Below are 20,919 nucleotides of genomic sequence, written 5' to 3' on the forward strand. Positions count from 1 at the left end.
CCAATGACTTCATTTTCATTTTATCTATTACACTCTGACAGGCCACCCCCAGTCTTAGTGGCTTAGGACAACAATTTGTTGTTTCTCATGATTATGAGGGTTGATGATGCAGTTCTTCTGTTTTACGTAGTGTCTGCCTGGGTGCTCGGAGGGCTGGAAGCTCCCCGGCTGGCCACACTCACACAGCGGCAGTCGGTGTGGGTTCGGCTGGGACCAGCTGCAGTTCTCGTCCCAGGTCTTTGCTTCTCTTTCATGTGGCCTTTCCATGTGGCTTGTGCTTCTCACCATGTGGCAGCTGGACTCCAAGAACAGTTTTATTTATTTTTGACTCCATCATCTTAAGAGGTCTTTTAAAAAGTTAGGTGATATAGTCCAAAGGTCAAAATTCAAAAGTTGGGAAAAGATATACAGTGAAAAGTATTCCTTTCACTGGTATTTTCCAGCCCTTATTTTTCTTAATTGATTTGTATACACATACAGAGATTTAAAAAAATGCCTATATAAGCCAACATATTGAGTTTTGTGTCTTGCTTAGGAAAACCTTCCCACCCTAAGGCTATAAAAACTTTTCTTCTTCTTTTTTAAAGGTTTATTTATTTTTGAGAGAGAGCTTGCGAGTATGGGGAGACAGGGAGAGAGGGGGACAGAGTATCCGAAGTTGGCTCCACGCTGACGGCACTGAGCCCGATAAGAGGCTCAAACTCATAAACTATGAGATCATGACACAGGCTAAAGTCGGACACTCAACCGACTGAGCCACTCAGGTAACCCTAAAACCTTTTCTTCTTGAAGTTGTATAGTTTGTTCTTCTTCATGGGCATTTTTAAGTAGGCTTTCCTGTGTACATGCTATAAGACCAGACTGATGGGCTTTTAGGGAAGCCACATGGTTGAAGGACCTGGAAACTCCAGCAGGGAGCTCCATAAAGTTTCTCACCTCCTCAGTGCTGAGGGTCACCCACACGATTCATGTGGGCATAGTCAAAGGATTTTTGATAATTGAATCTTTCTTGGAACTTTCTTTTTTTAAAATTGTTTTTAAATGTTTATTTTTGAGAGAGAAAGAGACAGAGCATGAGGTGGGGGCAGGGGGAGAGAGAGAGGGAGACATAGAATCTGAAGCAGGCTCCAGGCTCTGAGCTGTCAGTGCAGAGCCCAATGCGGGGCTCAAACTCGTGAACCACAAGATCATGACCTAAGCGGAACTCAGATACCCAACTGACTGAGCCACCCAGGTGCTGCTTTCTTGGAACTTTCTAACCTGTCTTAGAGCAGGGGGAAAAAGCCAGATGAATTGGGCAGTTGGGCAAGTAAGCTCTAGGAATCTGCCTCTGCCTGGCAGGTAGAGAAGCTGGGGGATTTGGTGTTGTGACTTTTCCCTAACTCAGGACTTCATAAGGGACATTTGGCTTAGAGTTGTCCTCAATGGCAAAACTGACACTGTTTTTTACTGGTTTATCTGTCCACTTAGGCTGTATGTAGTGAGAATTTCACACACGGATATGAGTTTTTTTCTATTGTAGAGAATGCACTAACTTTAGTAAGCACCTACCATATATTAGGTATAGTGCTTCATATTTTGAATGTTATTTTGTTTTTTCCTCATGAAGGTCATTCCAATTTTATAACATCATCCTTATCTTCATCCAAAAGATGAAGAAACATAGATATACAGAAGTGATTTGTCTCAAATTACTCAGCTAGAAAAAGGGATTTGAAATTTGGGATTTGAATGCAAAGCTCAGGTCCTTTCCCAACACTAGAAGGTTTCAAATTAGCAGTATAAGCAGATTAGAAAGAGATTATTTATAGATTTACAGGAATTAGTTATTTTTGAGAACCATAAGCAGAATTCATTTGCTAAAAAGTAAAGTGATGATGGCAACTGATTCTTTTCTTTTTGAAAATAAAAGCCAAGGAAGTGTGTAGCTCCTATGGTTATCCATCCTTGGGGTGTGTGTGTGGGGGGGAGGGGTAAGGGTATTCATGTGAGTCAAATATTCTGATGTGATAGTGGATTACCCTATGAAACACTCACAGAAAAAAACCCATTAGAAAATAGAAAAAAATGTTTAGTTCTAGATACATGCTAACCAAAATTTAATATTTCCTTAATGGGACAATGGGCTCTTTTTGATCCTGTTTAACTTCACATTCATTATTATCAACCCCAGTCATTATAGCCTGGTGCCTATTTAGCCTGATTTTATTGGGGGGTTGAGGGGAGGGGGACTATTTCGAAAAATTCGTGTAGGAGATGGTGAAGGCATGGGATGAAAACAGGAGAGAGAAGGGAGAGAATTCTCCTCAGTGGGGCTCCCTGTGGGCTGGGTGAGGTGTGAGGTTTCTGCTGTGGTGACTGACAACTTAGGTTTTCCTGATTCTGTGTTGATGAACTGTGAGAATTAAGAGATGAGAGAAATGGTTAAGAAAAACCTCACCAGGGTGGAATGGACCCCAAGCTTGAGGTGGCCTTTAGTTTTTTGAGTCATACCACCTCTCTTGATGGGTGAAGAAACTGTTATTAGTGGAGGTAAGATGGAGGCACCACCATATTGGCTGTGGGAAACAGGAGATAATAAAGAACCCTCTGGATTGATTACCTAGGCCTCTTGGGTTGGGTTCTGAGGTGTTCTCTCCAACTATTGATTAGCTTTTCTTTTTTGTCTTCAAGGAAAACTACTTTATAATGTAGGTGCTGTAGAGAAGGCAACCTACCAGGTAGTCATGTTCTGAGTAGGAAATGGGAGGTCATGGGAGTGAGTTAAGGAGAACAGTGGAGGCACCAGCTCCTGTGAGTTGTCTTCATCAAGATGGCCTAACAGGCTAATATCTATGAGACTTAGGGAAGATAGTCTTGGATCCTCCTCCTTGCCTCCAGTGTGCATCCCCACCTCTGCTTATCTAAGGCCTGGACTTCCATGCCCTTCCTTGTTTTTTCTTTAACAATGGAATAAATTTGGGGCACCTGGGTGGCTCAGTCAGTTGAGAGGCTGTCTTCAGCTCAGGACATGATCTCATGGTTCGTGAGTTTGAGCCCTGCATTGGGCTCTCTGCTGTCAGTACAGAGCCCACTTCAGATTCTCTGTCTTCCTCTCTCCCTGCCCCTCCCCCACTTTCTCTCTTTCAAATAAATAAACATTAAAAAAACTTTAACAATGGAATAAATTTACTTGTCATTCCAGATCATAATTGGTACAAATTAAGCTCTTTGTCATCAGAACATGTACATATACAAAAATCCCCAAAATAAAATGTTAATTTAGCATCTCCCATGATGGTAGAAATACACCATGTTATTTTTTTCCATTTCCTTTTTAAAAATTAAGATATGATTGGCATATAACATTATATTAGTTTTAGGTATAAAACATAGGGATTCAATATTTGTATATATTGCAAAATGATCACCATGATAAATCTAGTTAACATCATTCACCATATATAGTTACATTTTTTTTCTTGTGATGAGAACTTTTAAGATCCATTCAACAACTTTCATAACATGCAATACAGTATTATTAACTATAGTCACTGTGCTGTACATTACATCCCTGTGACTTATTTATTTTATTACTAGAAATTTGTACCTTTTGACCGCCTTCACCCATTTGCCCTCTCCCCTACTTTCTGACAAACACCAGTCTGTTCTCTGTATCTATGAGCTTGCATCCCCCCCCACCCCTTCCTTTGAAGCAATATCTTTTGCCAAAATGTAAATACTTCCCAAGGGCCTAAATGTAAAGATCTCATCATAAAGACCTTACAGGGGATGAGATTATCACGATACTCTTCACATACCCAGGATGGGAAAGCTTTGAAGAGGTAGAGAAAGATGGGATGAGTCTGGCTCTTGGGGCATGGGGGGGGAGGGGTTTGGGGATGGTGTGCTGTGGTTGGATATTCAGGGCAACATGGGGTTCTGTTGACTGGTGGGGGTAGGGGAAGTATAAATACTCAGAGCAAGGTAAGGGAGTTCCTCCATTAAACAGTTTGGTTTAGAACCTCGTGTGGTGAAATGTTGTGTGCAGTCTTCATGAGCTGGGGGCTCCCCAGCCAACGGATACTTAAAGATCTCAGCAGAGGTTGGAGGTGAGCAAGGATGAAAGCGACACAAAAGCCAGGGCAAGCAGGCTAATTAGCTTCTGCTTTTCCCTCCTGCTGCCTGGCCTGATATTTGAGGTGACATTTAAAGTTATTGTACAGATGTGCGGTGGAGCCAAGGCAAAACGAATGCTTTCTGGAGCCTGCGGAGAGAGATGAGACTGATGATTTCCCAGCCTTCTGGCTAGCAGTGTCTCAACACCTCCGTTTGGGTCCCTCTAATGGACCTTGGGAGGTAGGACATCCCTTTACCACCCAGGACACTCTAGTCTGCTTTGAGACTCAGAAACTCCCTGCCTACTGGACTCTTACGGTATATGGGGAGGTGGGTACACTCTAGAATTCAACCAGAAGAGTTAAATGAAGTCAGTGCCTTCTGTAAGAGAGGAGAGCTGGGGACAGAATCATCTGGGGAGCTTGTTAAATATGCAGGCCTCTGGGAGTGAGGCCTAGTTATCTGCATGGATAACAAACCCTCTAAGGTGATTCTGCTGCCCATTAAACTTTGAGAACCTCTGAGGTAGAGAATGAATGGGGTTAGCTAGAAAAGGCCTCTTGGGAGAGGTGGACTTGAATTTCAGTGTGATAGGTGATACTTGTCATAGGTGCTGTCTTCAGGTGTGGACCTAAGGAGCCTGTTCACCTGGGGACACCAGGCTCTCACAGGAGAGACTGGGGTGGCGGCGGGGGTCCTTCCCATCCCATAGATGGTGTTGCTGAGAATGTGCTGCCACAGGCTCACTTCAACACTTGGGTGCTAATCGCCAAGGGGACAGAAGTGGTGTGGGAGGTGGCTGGGGATGGTGTCTGCTGGAGTGTTTGATTCATGTTGCAACTGAAGCACAGCTTGCAGGGCAAAATGGCAGCCTGATGGAGCTCACTTCCTGGGGCATGGTGGGGGGAAGAACAGCATGTCGACGGATTGTCTCCACTCTGGTATGCTACCATATGACCTCTTGTGTGGCCTCCACTTGTCTGAAAGCCCCGTGTGTCCAAGGAGCTGGCCAGTGCTGCTGTGGGATTGGTGGTCATTGTCCCAGGAGATGAGTGGGAAAGATTTGGGACATGATTGGTTCTCTCCTCCCTCTGTGCTGTTTGCCTTCTGCTCCATACACTGTGCTGGCTTCATCTGATCGGGAACACAGTGTTTTCATGTTGGGGCGGGTGGAGAGAGGGAGAAAGAACAGTGCCAAGTTAAGAAGAAGGATCAGTGAAGAGAAGGCATCATATCTATGATGTGACATTGAGTAACCAGTGATCCTCCAGATGGGCATCAGTCCTCTGGAATGGACAGGCTGTTTGCTGGACTGAAGATGCTACTTGTCCCTGGAGAATATGTCCCTGTAGCCAGGTGGGTGGGCTGGAGGGCCCATGCCAATGGGAATGGCCATGCTTGTTTTGATCATGAGGAAAGAAGGAGCCACTGAGGAAGCATTGTTTAAGACAAAACAACAGCAACAAAAGTTAATAAAGCTCCGTCCTGGCCAATACCCTGTCCTTTCTAATTGCACTGCAGCTAAATGGAAACTCTCAGAGTTTCTTGGAACATTTTATTCAACTTCTGGAGGTGCTGCATTTACACTAAGGCTTATGAGGCTCTGTGGGGGTTGGAGGAATGAGCAGTGGTGGGCCAGCGAGCTCTAAGGAGCCCAGCTTGATAGGTTAGAGCTGATTTTAGTAAAATTCCTGGCTGAATGGGTTCATCCTGGGCCTAACCCAACAGGTGATGCTTATGTTTCTAGGTTCATAGTTGTGTGGGGAGGTGTTTACACCCATATTGTTCTTTAACAGATTTATTCCTTTTCTCTTTTTGAGGCTTTATTCCCTTTCTCTTTTTTAATTCTTTTCTCTTTTTTGAGGCTGTGTGGAATTGCCCTTGATTACTAGAGGGAGGGGAACAGGGCCAGCTGCTTTCTTCTAGCCCAAGTGGGACATGGAATAGAGTACTCTTGTTCACACCGTTCCACACAGTCAATGGAACTGTCTTGCCACAGCCCATCTCTGTCTAGGTCTCCTGCATGGTGGGAGAGCCATGTGTGCTCCTCTCCCACCTCCCACCCTCCATTTCGGATTTCTCCCAAGTTGTGTTCTGGAAAGCCCCCTTTGGCATTCTTCTTAGGAGACGCTCTCCCTTGGCAGCCACAGCCAGGAGCTAAAGAGAAAGGTGAAAGGCCATTAATGAGGCCTGCTTACCTCAGCCTGTGCCCATGGTATGTCAGCTGTATCCCTGAGGGACATCCTGTTGGGAAGTAGCCATGTTTCCCCAGTCCCTGCCCTACTGTGAGGGCTTCCATGGCTCTGGGAAAGATGTCACAGTTCCTCGGGGAACATTCCAGAGCCCCAGAAACTCTCTTTGGGAGGACGCAGATGGTACATATCTCTTTCTCAGCCCAGCTACCTACTAGGCATTTGACTCTAAGCAAGTTATTTAACCTCTTGGAATGTGGGTTTTCTCTTCAGTAGACCGGGGAAAATGATCCCTGTCCTACAGACCTTGTGGGGCTGTTCAGAGACCCAAAGTAGATGATGGATATGAAAGTACTTTGTGAGCCAAAAAAGTACTGGCTACACCTGAATGATGGATTTTATTGTTTGGGAAGGAAGGGGGAGCCTCCCGGGTCAGTGCACTGCTGTCTGGAGAGAGGAGGGGCTTGCATTCTTGTGTTAACTACAGGCTGGAGTCTTGTCCATTTAAGGTAATAACAAAATAATACTATTGGAGCCAGAGAGGTGGCTTCCAGGCAGTCTGTCTGCTCAGTCCCACTACTGCCCTTTCAGAAGGAACCACGATGCAGGGTGGTGCTGGTGCAGGGGCCAGGGGGTGGGGAGGTTGTGTCTGCGCTCACTTTCTCGTCTCCCTCCTAGCTCTTATCCCCACCCTCCCCCAGCCTCCGCCTCAGTCTGAGTTCTGTCAGGATCTTTGGCCTGTCTCAGCTCAGGGGCCTAAAGCTCCCAGGAAGGGAGGACTGAGGGAGGATTGCTCCCACCAGCTGCCCAATGAAGAACAGGAGGCCTGGGAAGCTAACATTTCTGTTAGGACAGTGAGAAGGCATTGCTGGTTTGGCCGAAGCTGACACAAAAGCTGTGATGGGTGTGCACAGGGCTGCCAGGTACCTTTTAGGCTTAGAGGACAGAGTGGTCCCAGAAGCTAGAGTCCCCTTGGGTTTCACTTCTGTGAACAGGACTCCCAGTCACTAGGGGTGCAGCCTCACTGCATGGGTGGCCAGTCCACTATAAAATGGGCTCCCAGCAGGGCAGGCATGGGGAGCCCCATCTCTTCCTACGGGCTTTAGGCAGTGCCCATGAACTGAGGTGCCATAGTGCATTCCTCTCCTTGCCATGAGAATGAAATTGTGTGGGATTCCCAGACTCACTTGCCTGTTCATTTATTCAGTAAGTAAATACTCGAGCACTTGTAAAGTTCAAGGCACTATGTGAAGTACATTGGGGGACACAACGATGATTACGAAGCAGTTCCTATGTTCGTGGAGTTTATGATCAAGTAAGGCAGCAGAGTCCTAGACAAGGAGAACGTGAAATGGAATATAAAGGGGAAGACCAGAGATGGCTGCCCAGTATGCGGTAGTTGAGTTAGACATTGGGAAAATCAGAGGAAGCCATGCTGTTGGCAGGAAGAGCAGGAGCAAAGGCAGGGAGGTAGGAAACCGTGGAATGTATGGACATGTGGGTGCGAAGGAGAGGGGTTGAGAGGTCAGGAGGATGAATGCTTGAGCACTGCTCTCCATTGAGTGCTATACCAGAAATGGCACATTCTTCCTTTCCTGGGAACCTCACAATGTTTCTGTGGGGTAGATGCTTTTCTCTCCAGTTTACAAGGAGGGAGCTGGGGCTAAGGGAGTTGAAGAAACTTGGTTGAAGCCAGGCAACTATTAAGTGGTAGCAGGATTTGAACCCATGACTGTGTGACTCCAGAGCCTGTGCTATCTCCATGATAACAGGATCTACAAATGGACATAGGGAGTAAGGGGCTGTGGCCTTTTTCTGCTCATGTGGGTCTAGCATTCTTGGACAGGAGTGTCTCTGGTCCCTGTGGAGTGAGGCGGTGAGACTCTGGGTCTTCTGGGCAGGCCTTGGAATCCTGGATGGCTGAGCTCCTGGCTTCCCACCCCAGTGCTATTAAGGGAGCCACTGGCCTCTGTCGTGAGAGGCAGGGAAAGCCAGAATGTTGAGGTATTCTGGAATGAAATTTAAGACATGACCTAGAATGTGGATTTTCATTCCCAAGACCACCTCTAACCTCGCCTCTTTGTGACAGCTCTCCCTGCCTCCCCCCCGCCCCGCCCCCCACATCTCTGACCTCCTCTTGGGCCCCTGCAGACTAGGTCTGCACAAGGCGGCGGTGTTCTGCACTTGTTCCTTTGTTGCTGTGAAACGGCTCCGGCACAGTCAGCCTCTGTGTGGGAGGACTGGTGGCTGTCTTCACAGGCAGGCATTTGCTCAGAGCAGGCTGCGTGTGAGCCCAGCATCAAGTAATTCCGGCCTCCTCGAGTCGGAGGTGGTGGGATGAGGCTCTGCTGAGGGACTGGCTGTGAAGGATGAGTTCAGGGTGGGATGACGGACCGCTTCTGGGACCAGTGGTATCTCTGGTATCTCCGCCTGCTCCGGCTGCTGGATCGAGGTATTCCTGAGTGTGTGTGTGTGTGTGTGTGTGTGTGTGTGTGTGTGTGTGTGCGTGCGCAAAAGAGAGAGAGAGGCAGAAACATGCACATGGAAAGACACAGAGTGCGGGGAGCAGGGAGCAAAAAGAGAGAACAGGGAATGAAACAGGAGAGTAGCCAACCCATGGAAAGTAAAGACAGGCTGTTTTTCTTGGGACATTTGTGACCCAGCTGGGAATTGGGATCACAGTGCCATTTGGGGAGCATCTGTATATCAGCATCTCATTTCTTGCTTTTTTTTTTTTTTTTTTTTAATCAAGCTCCATACTATAGTCAAAGACAAGTGTTGCAGGGCTTTTGATAGATCACTTTGAGAAGCCATGTAACAAGGAGAATGGTCCCTGCATCAAGAAGCTGGAAACAAACAGATGTAGGCTCAGATCTCAGCTCTGCCACTTACCAGCTCTGTGACCTTAGGCTGATTCATGTGACTTTTCTCAGCTTGTTTCCCCATCTGTAAAATGGGCTTGGTAAAGACCTATTTGCTAGGGTTGTTGGGGAATTATTATTTAATTTATACCTATAAAACACATAACATAATGTCTGGTGCACAATAGGTACTTTGTAAGTGTTCATTTCCTCTTTACGTGCCTTTCAGCATCATGGAGCTATATAGCACCTGTGCTGAGGACAGCTCCTTTTGTGGATTATCTGTAGATAGAGCCGGTTCAGAATTTGCAGTCAGTGGAACGAGAAGGGAAAGTCAGTTTTATTCCTCAGGTTAATCTGACCTTAATATATTTCACCCTCACATATTAATGTGTTTTAAATCTCTTGATAATGTGATGCAAATTCAGATACTCTGCTGTAAGGGAAAGCCACTACTAACTTGGTTGAGTAATTTTAAAAATATTGAGTGCTATTTTTAAAAGCTTTGGCTCCTTTAAGAGGTTTTGGCAAGAATGAGATCAAACCCCTGATGGAAAAGATGGTCCTGGGGAAGCCCTGCTGTATACCCAAGGTGTATTCATCTCCATTGGGAACATTCTTAGGTATGCCAGGAGGTCAGTTATAAGGCAGAAGCAGAAAGCTGCACAGAGCAGGTGAACCAGGGCTCTTATCAGGGAGAAATCAAAGATGGAGGACACATGTGAAAAGCAGTCTCTCACTGGCACTGAGAAACAGGCCAGTGGGAGCCCAGACTGGAGAGGAGATGAGAGTGTTAGGAGAGCCAGAACTTCTTACAGGTGGAGGTCATAGACTGGGGGACAGGGAAGAAGATCATAAGTGTGAATCCCCCTTACCTGTGTGATCTCAGGCAAGTTACTTAAACTCTCTGTGCCTCCTTTCCTTCCTTATAAACAGGGTGATGATGGTAATAATAGCACTGACCTAGAGGGTTGCTGTAAGGGTTGAGTGAGAAACTACAAGTGAAATACTTTACCCCAGTGTTTGGCATGAAGAAAGTGACACGTAAATGTTAGTTTTTATTACCAGGACAGTTAATTCTCACTCTCCTACAAACATCCTGGGAAAAACAGGAGCAGGTGGTATGGAATAACCAGGAGCTGAGAAAAGTCTAATTAAGAATTATTAGAAGCTTAGAGACAATTTATACTTATGTGAATTAAAACAAATTTAAACTAACATATGATACTAATTAGAAGAAGAGATTAGATGTTAGTGTATAAGGTATAATAATAATTTATTTATTTTATTTTTTGAAAATGCTTGAATCCATGAATTGCAAACTTAGATTCAAGTTCTGGCTTCATTACTTTCCAAGTGCCCTTGAATAAATGGTTTACTCTCAAATGGAACCTCAGTTTGTTAATTTGAAAACTGGGAATATTATACCAATACTTATAGAATTTGGGGGAAATTTATTGTTAGTGCATGTAAAAGTGTCAGTCATTCGGGGTGTCTGGGTGGCTCTTGATTTGGGGTCAGGTCATGATCTCATAGCTGTGGGATCAAGCCCCACATTGGGATCTATGCTGAGCATGGAGCCTGCTTGAGATTCTCTCTCTTTCTGTCTCTGCGCCTCTCCCCTTCTCTCGTGCATGCTCACTCTCTCTCAAAATAAATAAATAAGTAAACATTAAAAAAAAGAAAAAAGTGTCAAACATTCTTGAAATGCCAGGTTAATACATTTATGGATTTGTGGATTAACCTGTGCCCCTGGATAGCAAAAGTTGGTTGCCAGAATTGTGTGTTCTTCCATGAATGTTTTGTCATCATGTATGGCTGTAGATGAAAGTTTATGGTCTTTCATAAACAGTGTCTCTAGGGTTTTCTTTACTATGAGGCTTTAAATTAGCCCTTCCTGTGAAGGGTATTTTATTTCTAGGCTTCTGGGGTTGAATGTTAAGTTGCCCAGTTCTGGTTAGTGGGTGTCCTAGTACTATACGTGTACATGTGTGCACCCTCACATCTGTATTCAAGCAGAAGTTTTGGATAGAGAGCACCTCCCTAGCAGCTAATGTTACCTAACATTGTCTAGACAATGGCTTGATTTCAAGTGGCGTGCTAGATTGAGATAACTCATGGGAAATGCTCAGTAAATATTTGTTGAATGGATGGATGGATGAATGATGAACCCCGTCCTCCCGGGCGGTGAACGAAGTTCTCTTAGATCTCTTCTTAGTGTATCAGAATTTAGCTCCCTTCATCTGTTTTAGGATTTCATGTCATTTCACCCTCATTATTGTCATGCCTCATGTCATCTTGAAAGTAACAGGCCTCAAGAAAGTGAGGAGAGGATAAGAAATGAGAAGAAGGGGGGAAATGATGAGCTTAGCCCAGGAAATTGAAATAATCGACAAGCTGTGTGCCGCCTGAGTCATTCTCTTGGCTGTGACTGGGGGATACAGGAATCTGTGATTTGACACATCTAGGAAAGGGGAGGAAACAGAACACATTGTGGAGCGGAAATAAACTTTACTGAGAAATGACAGTGATTGCTTGGTGATTGCAGATGAACCTTTTGTCTCCCCCATCATTTAAAAAAAGTTAAGGGTGGGGATTTTAAATAATAAAAGGGATTGTTTTTTAGGGCTTGTAGTTAACTATGTGTAAGGATATTTTTAGTCTATATGTAAGGACCTATATGATAGTGAACTACCAACTTGCTCAGACATGGTTATTTTGATGATTTATTTTGTTAATAGCAGACACAGTTTTTATGGTGTTTGTTACTGGGTGTTGGTCAATTCTGCTGACTGTTCTGTGCTTACAGACAGTGACTGAGGAGATGGGTCCTGTGGTAGGTAGGGCTGCTCATGGAAAGAAAGGAGCTCATGCAGATAAGAAACACGAGTAGTGTATAAGAGAAGAGAAATAACATCACTTTTTGTGGTTGTTGAGTTTTGGCATGTCCTTGGGGACCTGACATGCGAAGTGGGGGTTTACATTTCTTTGTTTACGCGTAATCATGTTGGAGTGAAAGAGGAAGAGAGGGAAGACTGGTGGCTCCTTCTTCATAGGACATTGGGCAGTGTTTCCACCGTATGGAATGTCTACCACTGGTTGTCGTGAGATGATTTTAGGTGATTTACAGATGTTGCTGGAGGGTCTTTTGCTGGTCACTGCCTGGTGCTGTCCAAGAGACATTCTGTTCTGCCTGGTGTCTGTTTCTGTTGTGCTGTCCCCTGTCCCCACCCCCACTTCATCCAAGCAGGCCCTCTTCAGCCCCACTCATCTCTCAGATCGCCCCTCACTTCCAGCAGCCCCGCTTGGGTCTCATACTCTGCCCTGCCTTCATCTCTGACCTCAGCTTCTCTGCTTCCACATCCTCTCTCTCTCCTTAGGGCTTCTTCTTTTTTTCTTTTTTCTTTTTTTAATGTTTATTTATTTTTGAGACAGAGAGAGAGACAGAGTACAAGCCGGGGAGGGGCAGAGAGAGAGGGGGACACAGAATCTGAAGCAGGCTCCAGGCTCTGAGCTGTCAGCACAGAGCCTGACACAGGGCTCAAACCCACGAGCCATGAGATCATGACCTGAGCTGAAGTTGGACACTTAACCAACTGAGCCACCCAGGCACCCCTCTCCCTAGGGCTTCTTTAAGGGCACGGCCTCCTATAGGCACTTGCTACCTGTAACCCCATTCTCTGGCATTCTTCTGTTAGTCTCCAACCTATCTCTAAGCTTCCTATTTTCCTCACCCCATGCCTGTGCCAGCTTTGCCCCGCATCCTGGGTCTTCTGTCTTTCCCTGCCTCCTAACTTGAGTGCTTTTCCCTCTCAGGAGCAACTGTCTTTTCTTCTTTTGCCCCTGCCTTTTTATGTCACCTTGCCATTATCCTCAGTACAGTAGTTTCTTTTTAAAATAAATTTAAGTAAAATGGAATTGATTTAAAACACTATTGAGGAAATAACTGTAGGAGGTAATGGATATGGTTAAATGATGCCAGAAGTACATAAATGACTGATGTGTGGAAAACTTAAGTGATATATTGAATTTACAACATAGTTTTTAGACTGCTAATTTCTTCTTGGTGTTTTGTCCATATTCTTGTAGGTACCACACAGTACTTTGGCTTCTGGACCAGAAACCAACTGATTCTTGCCCCTGGATATACATGAGAATCACCCAGGAGCTGTTAGAGAGTGCAGTGTCCAGTTCCTTTCTTCCCACCACCACCCGCAGCCAATTAAGTGAGACTTGCTGGAGCTGGACATTGGCATTTTTAAGGGCTCTGCAGGTGATTCTGATGGTAGCCAGGCTTGAGGACTGCTCATTGCCATCCTGTAACATGGATGCCAGAGAGGAAAGGCAAAAATGCCTCTTTAGCAAAATGACAAAATAAATGAGAAAATCAGCCACTATATGAGAATAGTAAACACAGGAGTAAGCATAGGAATGCACTAAGGAGTAAAATTTAAAAGAACATAATCTTTTGGGTGTAATTCATGCAATTTTCTTCAAAAACTGCAACTGCAACCATTTTCTATCACTACCTAGCTAAACCTTGACTTTCCTTATTTCTAGGAACAAAATTTTTCTTGTGTGCAGGATGTTGTCTGACCCCAGCTTGCTTTGGGGTTTTTGCTAGACAGCAAAAACTGTTCTGGCTGCCTAAGGCTTTGGAGATTGGGATGGCAGTTTATCACTGCAGATGTCAAGCCCCTTTTATTCCTTCTTAGTATAGCCCCCAACAGCTGGCCCTGCCCAGAATTCGAGAAACAAAAATCCCTTTCTCCTTTCTGATAGATGGGCAGTGAGGAGAGTAACTTTCCTTAAGCCTTCACAGTGTTGGGCTGTAGTTCAGCCAGGAATCTGTGTTTCTCACCAAAGTTCACCTCTTCCTGTGCAGCTGTTCTCTCTTGCCTCAACCTTCACATCTCCTAAATGTCCTAATCCAAGGATTGACTCTGCCCAGGTGCAGTCAGTACAGGGTCAAGAGGCAGCTAGCTCTAATGGCTGTGTCTCTCAGGCATCCTGATTGTAGATCTCATCCTTCCCATGCCTACAGCCCTCTTCCTGGCCCTTGGTTTCCCATCACTGAAGATGGCCTGTCTGTGGTCTGCTTGCTGCTCAGTAATCTGCCCAGCTCTGGTCCCTGACTGGGTCAGGCTTGGTGTCTCTGCTTAGTCCATCTGCTTGTGGCCAGTCCCTATGGCCATGGATAGTAGGATACCCAGGTGATCCTGGACAAATGGATACCCATTTTTTTTTGGCTTGTCCTGCTTTTGTTAACTGTTGCATATGTGTGCCCAGCTTGACGTATGTCTTCTTTGTGCCAACCTTTATGACTTGTTCCTTCCCTCCTATGGTCTGTGGGAAAAAGGAGAAAAGCACACAGCATGTGTATGAAAAGTGTTGGATGGCTTCCTGCACTAGGGATTTTCCAATTAGAGGAATTTAGGTTGTAATCACCTTCCCGTTTGAGCTGAATATTCCTATATATACATAAAGAAGTTACTTTAACTTAGCTTTTTAAGTTACAAATATGTATCTCTTATAGTTATTTATTTATTTTTTAATGTTTTATTTATTTTTGAGACACAGAGAGACAGAGCATGAGCAGGGGAGGGGCAGAGAGAGAGCAAGACACAGAATCCGAAGCAGGCTCCAGGCTCTGAGCTGTCAGCACAGAGCCTGACGCGGGGCTCGAACTCACGAACCGTGAGATATGACCTGAGCCGAAGTTGGACACTCAACTGACTGAGCCATCCAGGCGCCCCTCTCTTATAGTTATTTAATTGGCTTTTGGCATAAGATCACTTTTCTAAAGGGACCAAGTAAGTGTCTTGTCCAATAAATAGTTTGAGCACAGCACCACTGGAAACACCATCCCAGACAATTCTTTGTTGCTCTGCTCCAGAATCTGCCCAGAAAGCTCTGTATTTTCCTGTGCTTCCACTAGAAATGCCCCAAGCGTCTCCTTCTTATAGTTAATTCACACCCTTCCCCTTCTAAACCTTGAAACTCACATGTCTTCCGAAAAGGCTCCCCTAATTAGTCATACCTGGTTCTGTTTGGAGGCAGGTGGGCACTTAGGTGTCCATAATTAGGCGTTCCATGATACACAATGGGCTCCTGTGGGTAGTAACAGGACATGTCTCACGGGGTTGTTGTGAGCGCTGAAGGAGTTAATATGTGTGGCAGTGCCTGAGCTGAAGAAGTGCTTGGTAGGTGCATGCTGTCCTCCCAGATTTGTGCTGCTGTTATGAGCTTAGTTACTTCTGGGTGAGTGCGTTTGTGGGGGGTCCTTTCCCCTCCCTGAGAGTGGATGTTCTCTGAGTTTAGGTCCTTGTCCCACTATCCCTTTGTATTCTCACCCAGACACCTAGTTCAGGGTTGTTTCCAGTAAATCACTTTGGCTAACAGAGTATCTGAACTCTCCAGGGAACAAAGAAAAGATACTGATTATCATGGCATTGTTAAGGAGAAAAAAAGAGAACTTAAATGATTTGACAATTCTTTTTTTTTTTTTTTATTTTTTATTTTTTTAATTTTTTTTTCAACGTTTATTTATTTTTGGGACAGAGAGAGACAGAGCACGAACGGGGGAAGGGCAGAGAGAGAGGGAGACACAGCATCGGAAACAGGCTCCAGGCTCTGAGCCATCAGCCCAGAGCCCGACGCGGGGCTCGAACTCACGGACCGCAAGATCGTGACCTGGCTGAAGTCGGACGCTTAACCGACTGCGCCACCCAGGCGCCCAATGATTTGACAATTCTAATGTCTTATATCTGTGGGTCCTCATTATGTATCTTTGAGATAGATTACTTTAGTCCCCATTTCCCAGATAGAAAATAGGCTTACAGAGGTTAGGTACTTTGCTAAAGCCACAGAGCTGCTATCCAGGACCCCTGACTCCCATCTGGGCTGAGTTCTCTCTATATGTGCTATGGTACAGGTGGGTGGGAAGACACTCACTTTTCCTCCAGCACACATGTTAAACTGGAGATCCTGTCCACCTCCCTTGTCAGCACATATAGAGTATATCACTGGGATGTCTTGTCTGTGGTGTGAGATCACTAGACAAGATATATCTAGGCCAAGTCCTGGGGGAAGGACACCGATAGCTGTCCTGTGAGGTGCAGGTGTGGTGTTTCCATCCAGCGAGGTGGAGGTTACCGTGATGTGAGAACAGCAAAGCAGCACTTTTCTGGGTGTGGCATGGCCTCCCAAGGCCTGTTCTTCTCTTGTGACATATTCAGTGATTGCTGATAGCCAAGGGATTGTGAGGTTGCTGTGTCCCTGGATGGTCAGAACGCCAGCTGGATTCTCAACCTAAGTGAAGAGTTTACCCTTCACCTTGCAGATGGAGGCAGTTTGTTATCAAAGAAATGGCCAAAGCAATAAATACTGTTGGTGTTATTGCTGGCAATAGTAATCATATCTACTAAGGGTCTACGCATAGCAGGGAGCATTTGGGGATAATAAGTAGGCTTCCTGCCCTCAGAGAGCTTACAATTCAAACTCCTGAAAGACCACAATCTATCAGTAATTTCTGCGAGTCTCTGTTGACCCCTCTATCAGATGATGGATTACTAGAAGGTAGATACCTTCTAGTCGTAAGGTTCCATGCTTCTATGTGGACAGTACTTGCAATACCTGCAAAATAATATACCTGCAGTACCTAAATATATCTACATGGTGCTGTCAGGTATTATTTCATAAGAGGGAGAAATAGTTTGAATGAAAGAAGAAATGTTTGCTCATTCACTGAATGTCTTCTGAGGGCCTACTATATGCTGTGCCCAATTAAGGCTCTGGGAATACAGTGCTGAAGAAGACAGTATTCTTGTATTCATAAGACTTTATAGTCTAGTGGGGGAAATAGACAGTAACAAATACTACAGTGACAGGTAGGATTAATAGGACAACACTGAGTTAAGCTTCAGTGGTACTTAACTAAGAGGATGGAAGTCAGAGAGTACAGACTTCCTGGATTGTGTGTGTGGTAAGAGTTAAGTTTAGAGAGATAGGTTGGGGCTGCCTTGTGAAGATTCTTGCTTGCATGTCAGGTTAAAGGCAGATGATGGCAGGGTAGTAGCATTTAATTTAAAAATGCACTGAACAATTTCTGCATGCCAGGCAGTAGGGAATGTAGGTACTGGGAATATGGTACCAGTGCCAGGTGCTGGAAATATGAAGAAGTATAACATGATATAACATAATGCCCAGCGTCTTCAGGTTTATGTTTCTAGAGAACAGTTAGGGTAGCAGATGCATGATTTTGATTTATTGGCCTAAAAGTGATCATGAAATTGATATTAGCTCAGGGAAGACAGTATAGGGGGAAATGTGATTAGTGTCGACTGATCTTGGAAAGTGTGGACATGGGGAGACAGGATCCAAGTGAGGAGAATATTCCCAAGGGTAGGAGGAGAGCCAGGACACAATAAATTCATGGGAGTAGAGGAGAAGGGACAGTTAGGGATCCCCATTTGCAGGGAAGTTGGGCAACTTTGAGGGGTTTGGTGACAGAAGGCTTTGGTGACTACTCACAGCTTTGTTTCAGCAGCCTTGGTGAGGAGAAACCAGATTGCAGTGGGAGGAGATGGTAAAGATGAGGCAGCAGCCGGCACATATTGTTTATTTGAGAACCATGTCAGAAAATGCAAGGTAAAAAATAGGTTGGTGAGACATTAAGGTCAAATGATGGTTTTGTTAAGGAAGGGAGGCCTGACTGTATTTGAGGATGGGGTGGGGCCAATGACAGAGAGAGGTTTGAAAATGATATACAGAAATGGATTTATTAATCCATTCAATAAATATTCATTGAGTACTGCCTATGTTCTGGGCCTGTGCTATTTTCTGGGGATACAGCATGAATAAGGCATGAAGTCTTCATGAAGTTTACATTCTAGTGAGTGAGACGGATAATACACAAGTCCAGCAACAGTTGAATTTATAATAAGAGCTTGTGATAAGTGCTGTAAAGTGCAGCAGTGACCTGGAGGAGGTAGGAATGGGCTGAAGCAAGAGTACAGATGGAAGTGGTAGACCGGAGGAGGGGAATGCTTCCTCTGTTGGAAAGAGGGTAGAAGGAGGTGCTTAGAAAGCTATTTTTAAGTAGAAAGAAGAAAAAAAAAGAGGAAATGCAGTTCAGGTGGCCTTGATATTCTTAGCAGAAGAGTAAGAAATGTTATGGGCTGAGACTGGAGAGGTGGGCTAGGTCAAGACCTTGGATAGGCTCTCACCTGCTTCATTCAGTCCTCCAACAACCCTGTGATGTAGGCGGTGTTATTCTCATTGTATCGATGAGATAGCTGAGGGGACTCAGAGAGGATCTATAATTAGAAAGTACAGGGGTGAGGTGGTGGGGAGGTCTATCACCTGTAAATTCTGCCATTGAATGGTTTAGGGGAAACGATAAATGAGTGGAGAATCATAAGCCTGCCAGTGAAATTGAGAGATCAGTCCCTCCTCCCTCCTCTGATACAAAACCCTATGCTGGGCCCTGTGGGAAACTCTTGGAGAGGAGATGACACCTGTGCATGGAATGCATTAAAGACATAAATCAAGCCATCAGCATGTATTTATGAATATTTGGATTTTTGAAGATTTGGGTACAGCAAGGGAAAAGGGCATTCCGGGTAAGAGAAAATGCAGTGCAAACGCTCTAGTGATTCAGAGGAAAGGTGTAATTAGAGAAGGCTGGAGCTTTATCAGATAAAAAGTGAATTTACTGGTTCAAGAGGTGGTATTGGGCCAAACAAGATCAGTGGTGAGAAGAGGTTTTGGTTTCTCACTCTTCTTTACCTCCATAATTGTACCCTCAGCAAAAGAACAGACAGAGTTGGAAGAGACCTCTCATTTAAGAGATGAGGAAACTGAGCCTGAAGAGAGGATTTCAGTTCCTGAAGCCATGCAGTTAGTTATTGGCTGAGCCTGCATATGAAAGCAGGACACAAAAACTCCTAGAGAGGCCTCTTTTCATTATATTCCCTGTAGTTTCAACCTCCAATCCTGCCCCCTTTAATAAGCTCAGCATCCCTGATGTAGTCATTGTATGTGGAAGAATGGGCAGGATGGAGAATTCATGGATTTGAGGGGTGTCTAGATTGGATCCAGCATCTTAAGACTCCAGGCAAAATTTCTAAGAGCCCCCAAACAGGTTGTATTTCTTTCTCCATCCTCCCTTGTTATTATCATGAAAAATAAACCAAGTGGAGTTGGAAGTGGCACCTCCTGGCTCTCCTGGTCTATTGCAGTATTGAGTTCTAAAGAACCCAGCCCAGAGCAAAGGCAGAGGAGTGTCTTTCTTATAAACTCAGGCTAGGAGGAAGAATTGGCATGGGGCTTTTAATCTACATTCATGCCAAATGAAATCTGTTAGATGGGATAATGAGCTCCATATTTTATGGACTATTTTAAGCCTGTCTCAAAATAAAGTACAGGACTAGGGGTGGAGGAAGGACGTAAGTCTTGGAGACAAAATGCCATGGCTTACTCATCAGTGTTTTCATTTTAATGATCCCAACCCCAGTACAAGTCCCTCAGTGACACTGTAATGGAAACCACATTCTTTTTTTCTGCTGGAAGTTTCAGGATGAACACAGCCAAATGCTTCAAGGCATAATTAAGGTTATAAACTCTCATCCCCGGTAAAACACAGACCTTTCACCCCAGGGGGCTCAGTTAGAGACAGTGTGGTTTGAAAGCAGTGGAAATTATAGAGACATTTCTTCTGCCAATCTCTAGCCCACCACAGCTTCTTTTCTGGGCCTTCCCTCTCTGTTCCTCCCCCCTCCTTTCCCCCTTAACCGCTGCCTCATCCCTGGGAAGGAATAAACCAACACATAAATAAATAAGAACACTGGTATTGACTCTTTCCCTGCCACAGGGAGAGAATCTCAGACAGCTGCTGCTGTGTTTGTAGAAGGCTGGACAGGACTGGCAGAGGCAGTCCATGTGTAGCAGGAAGGGCAGCTGGGGGACCCTGCCAGTAGATGTGGGGTACCGGAAAGAGGGAGGTGCATGTGTCATGAGTAGGTATGGGAGGAGGTAGAGAATGTTCTGCACAGTACAGGCTGGAAAATATACCTCATAGGAAGGTCTTGAGGAACTGAGAGAACAAGGTCATCCCTTCTATGTTCAGACATGATGGGTTAAGAGCTGTCTTTGTTTGCATATCCTTTGCCTTGACCAACTTTCTGAATTTGCAGAGATCAAAGTTAAGAAACTTGGCATGGCTAACTCGATTATGTGGGCTTATTTTCCCCCTCTCTTAACCATATCTTGAACACCTGGAATATATAAGATAGTGGGAACCCTTAGTGCATGTGTATAAATTCTTTCTCTGGCCAATTTCAGTCCAGTCTTATCCACACAGGGAAGGATCTAGTTAACATAAGGAATAAGGAAAGGACTAGAATATTTGCCTCCCGCATCTCCCCACCACTGGCTGCCTTGGTCCCATACTCTGCCCTTGAAGGTAGTGACTCTAGGATAGATCATGATGAGACCCAGCTAGATACTCTGCTTGGTTCCTTAGAGGTCATATCACTGCTTCATTTCTCTTCTCACTAACCTCATCACAAAAAGGCAAGTAGTTATGTCCATAATATCACCTTCAGGAAGATGCATTAAATGAGGGCATTGTCAACTCATCTATTTAACAAGTATTAAATACTTCTCTGAACCTTACCTTCCTCATTTGAAGAATTAGGGTAATACCTATCTGTGGTAGTCACAAGTATTCACTAATATTTACAGTTTTCCACCTTATGAGCACACAG

General features: G+C 44.8%; 1 protein-coding gene across 20 annotated transcripts in view; it reads left to right on the forward strand.

Moving 5' to 3' along the window:
- The window catches only part of KALRN (kalirin RhoGEF kinase), a 677,424-nt gene that overhangs the window by 56,737 nt on the left and 599,768 nt on the right, over nucleotides 1–20,919 (forward strand). For 5 of the 20 annotated variants that reach the window (XM_043594362.1, XM_043594364.1, XM_043594366.1 and 2 more), the window contains exon 1: nucleotides 8,470–8,742. The exons of the other annotated variants lie outside the window; for them this stretch is intronic. In XM_043594362.1, coding sequence (XP_043450297.1) covers nucleotides 8,676–8,742 — 67 coding nt within the window. In that variant the 5' untranslated portion in view covers nucleotides 8,470–8,675. Of the gene's footprint in view, nucleotides 1–8,469; nucleotides 8,743–20,919 lie in introns of those variants that run through there. 20 annotated transcript variants of the gene reach the window in all.

The sequence above is a fragment of the Prionailurus bengalensis genome, chromosome C2 (genome assembly GCF_016509475.1).
Source record: "Prionailurus bengalensis isolate Pbe53 chromosome C2, Fcat_Pben_1.1_paternal_pri, whole genome shotgun sequence".
In the NCBI taxonomy this organism is placed as follows: domain Eukaryota; kingdom Metazoa; phylum Chordata; class Mammalia; order Carnivora; family Felidae; genus Prionailurus; species Prionailurus bengalensis.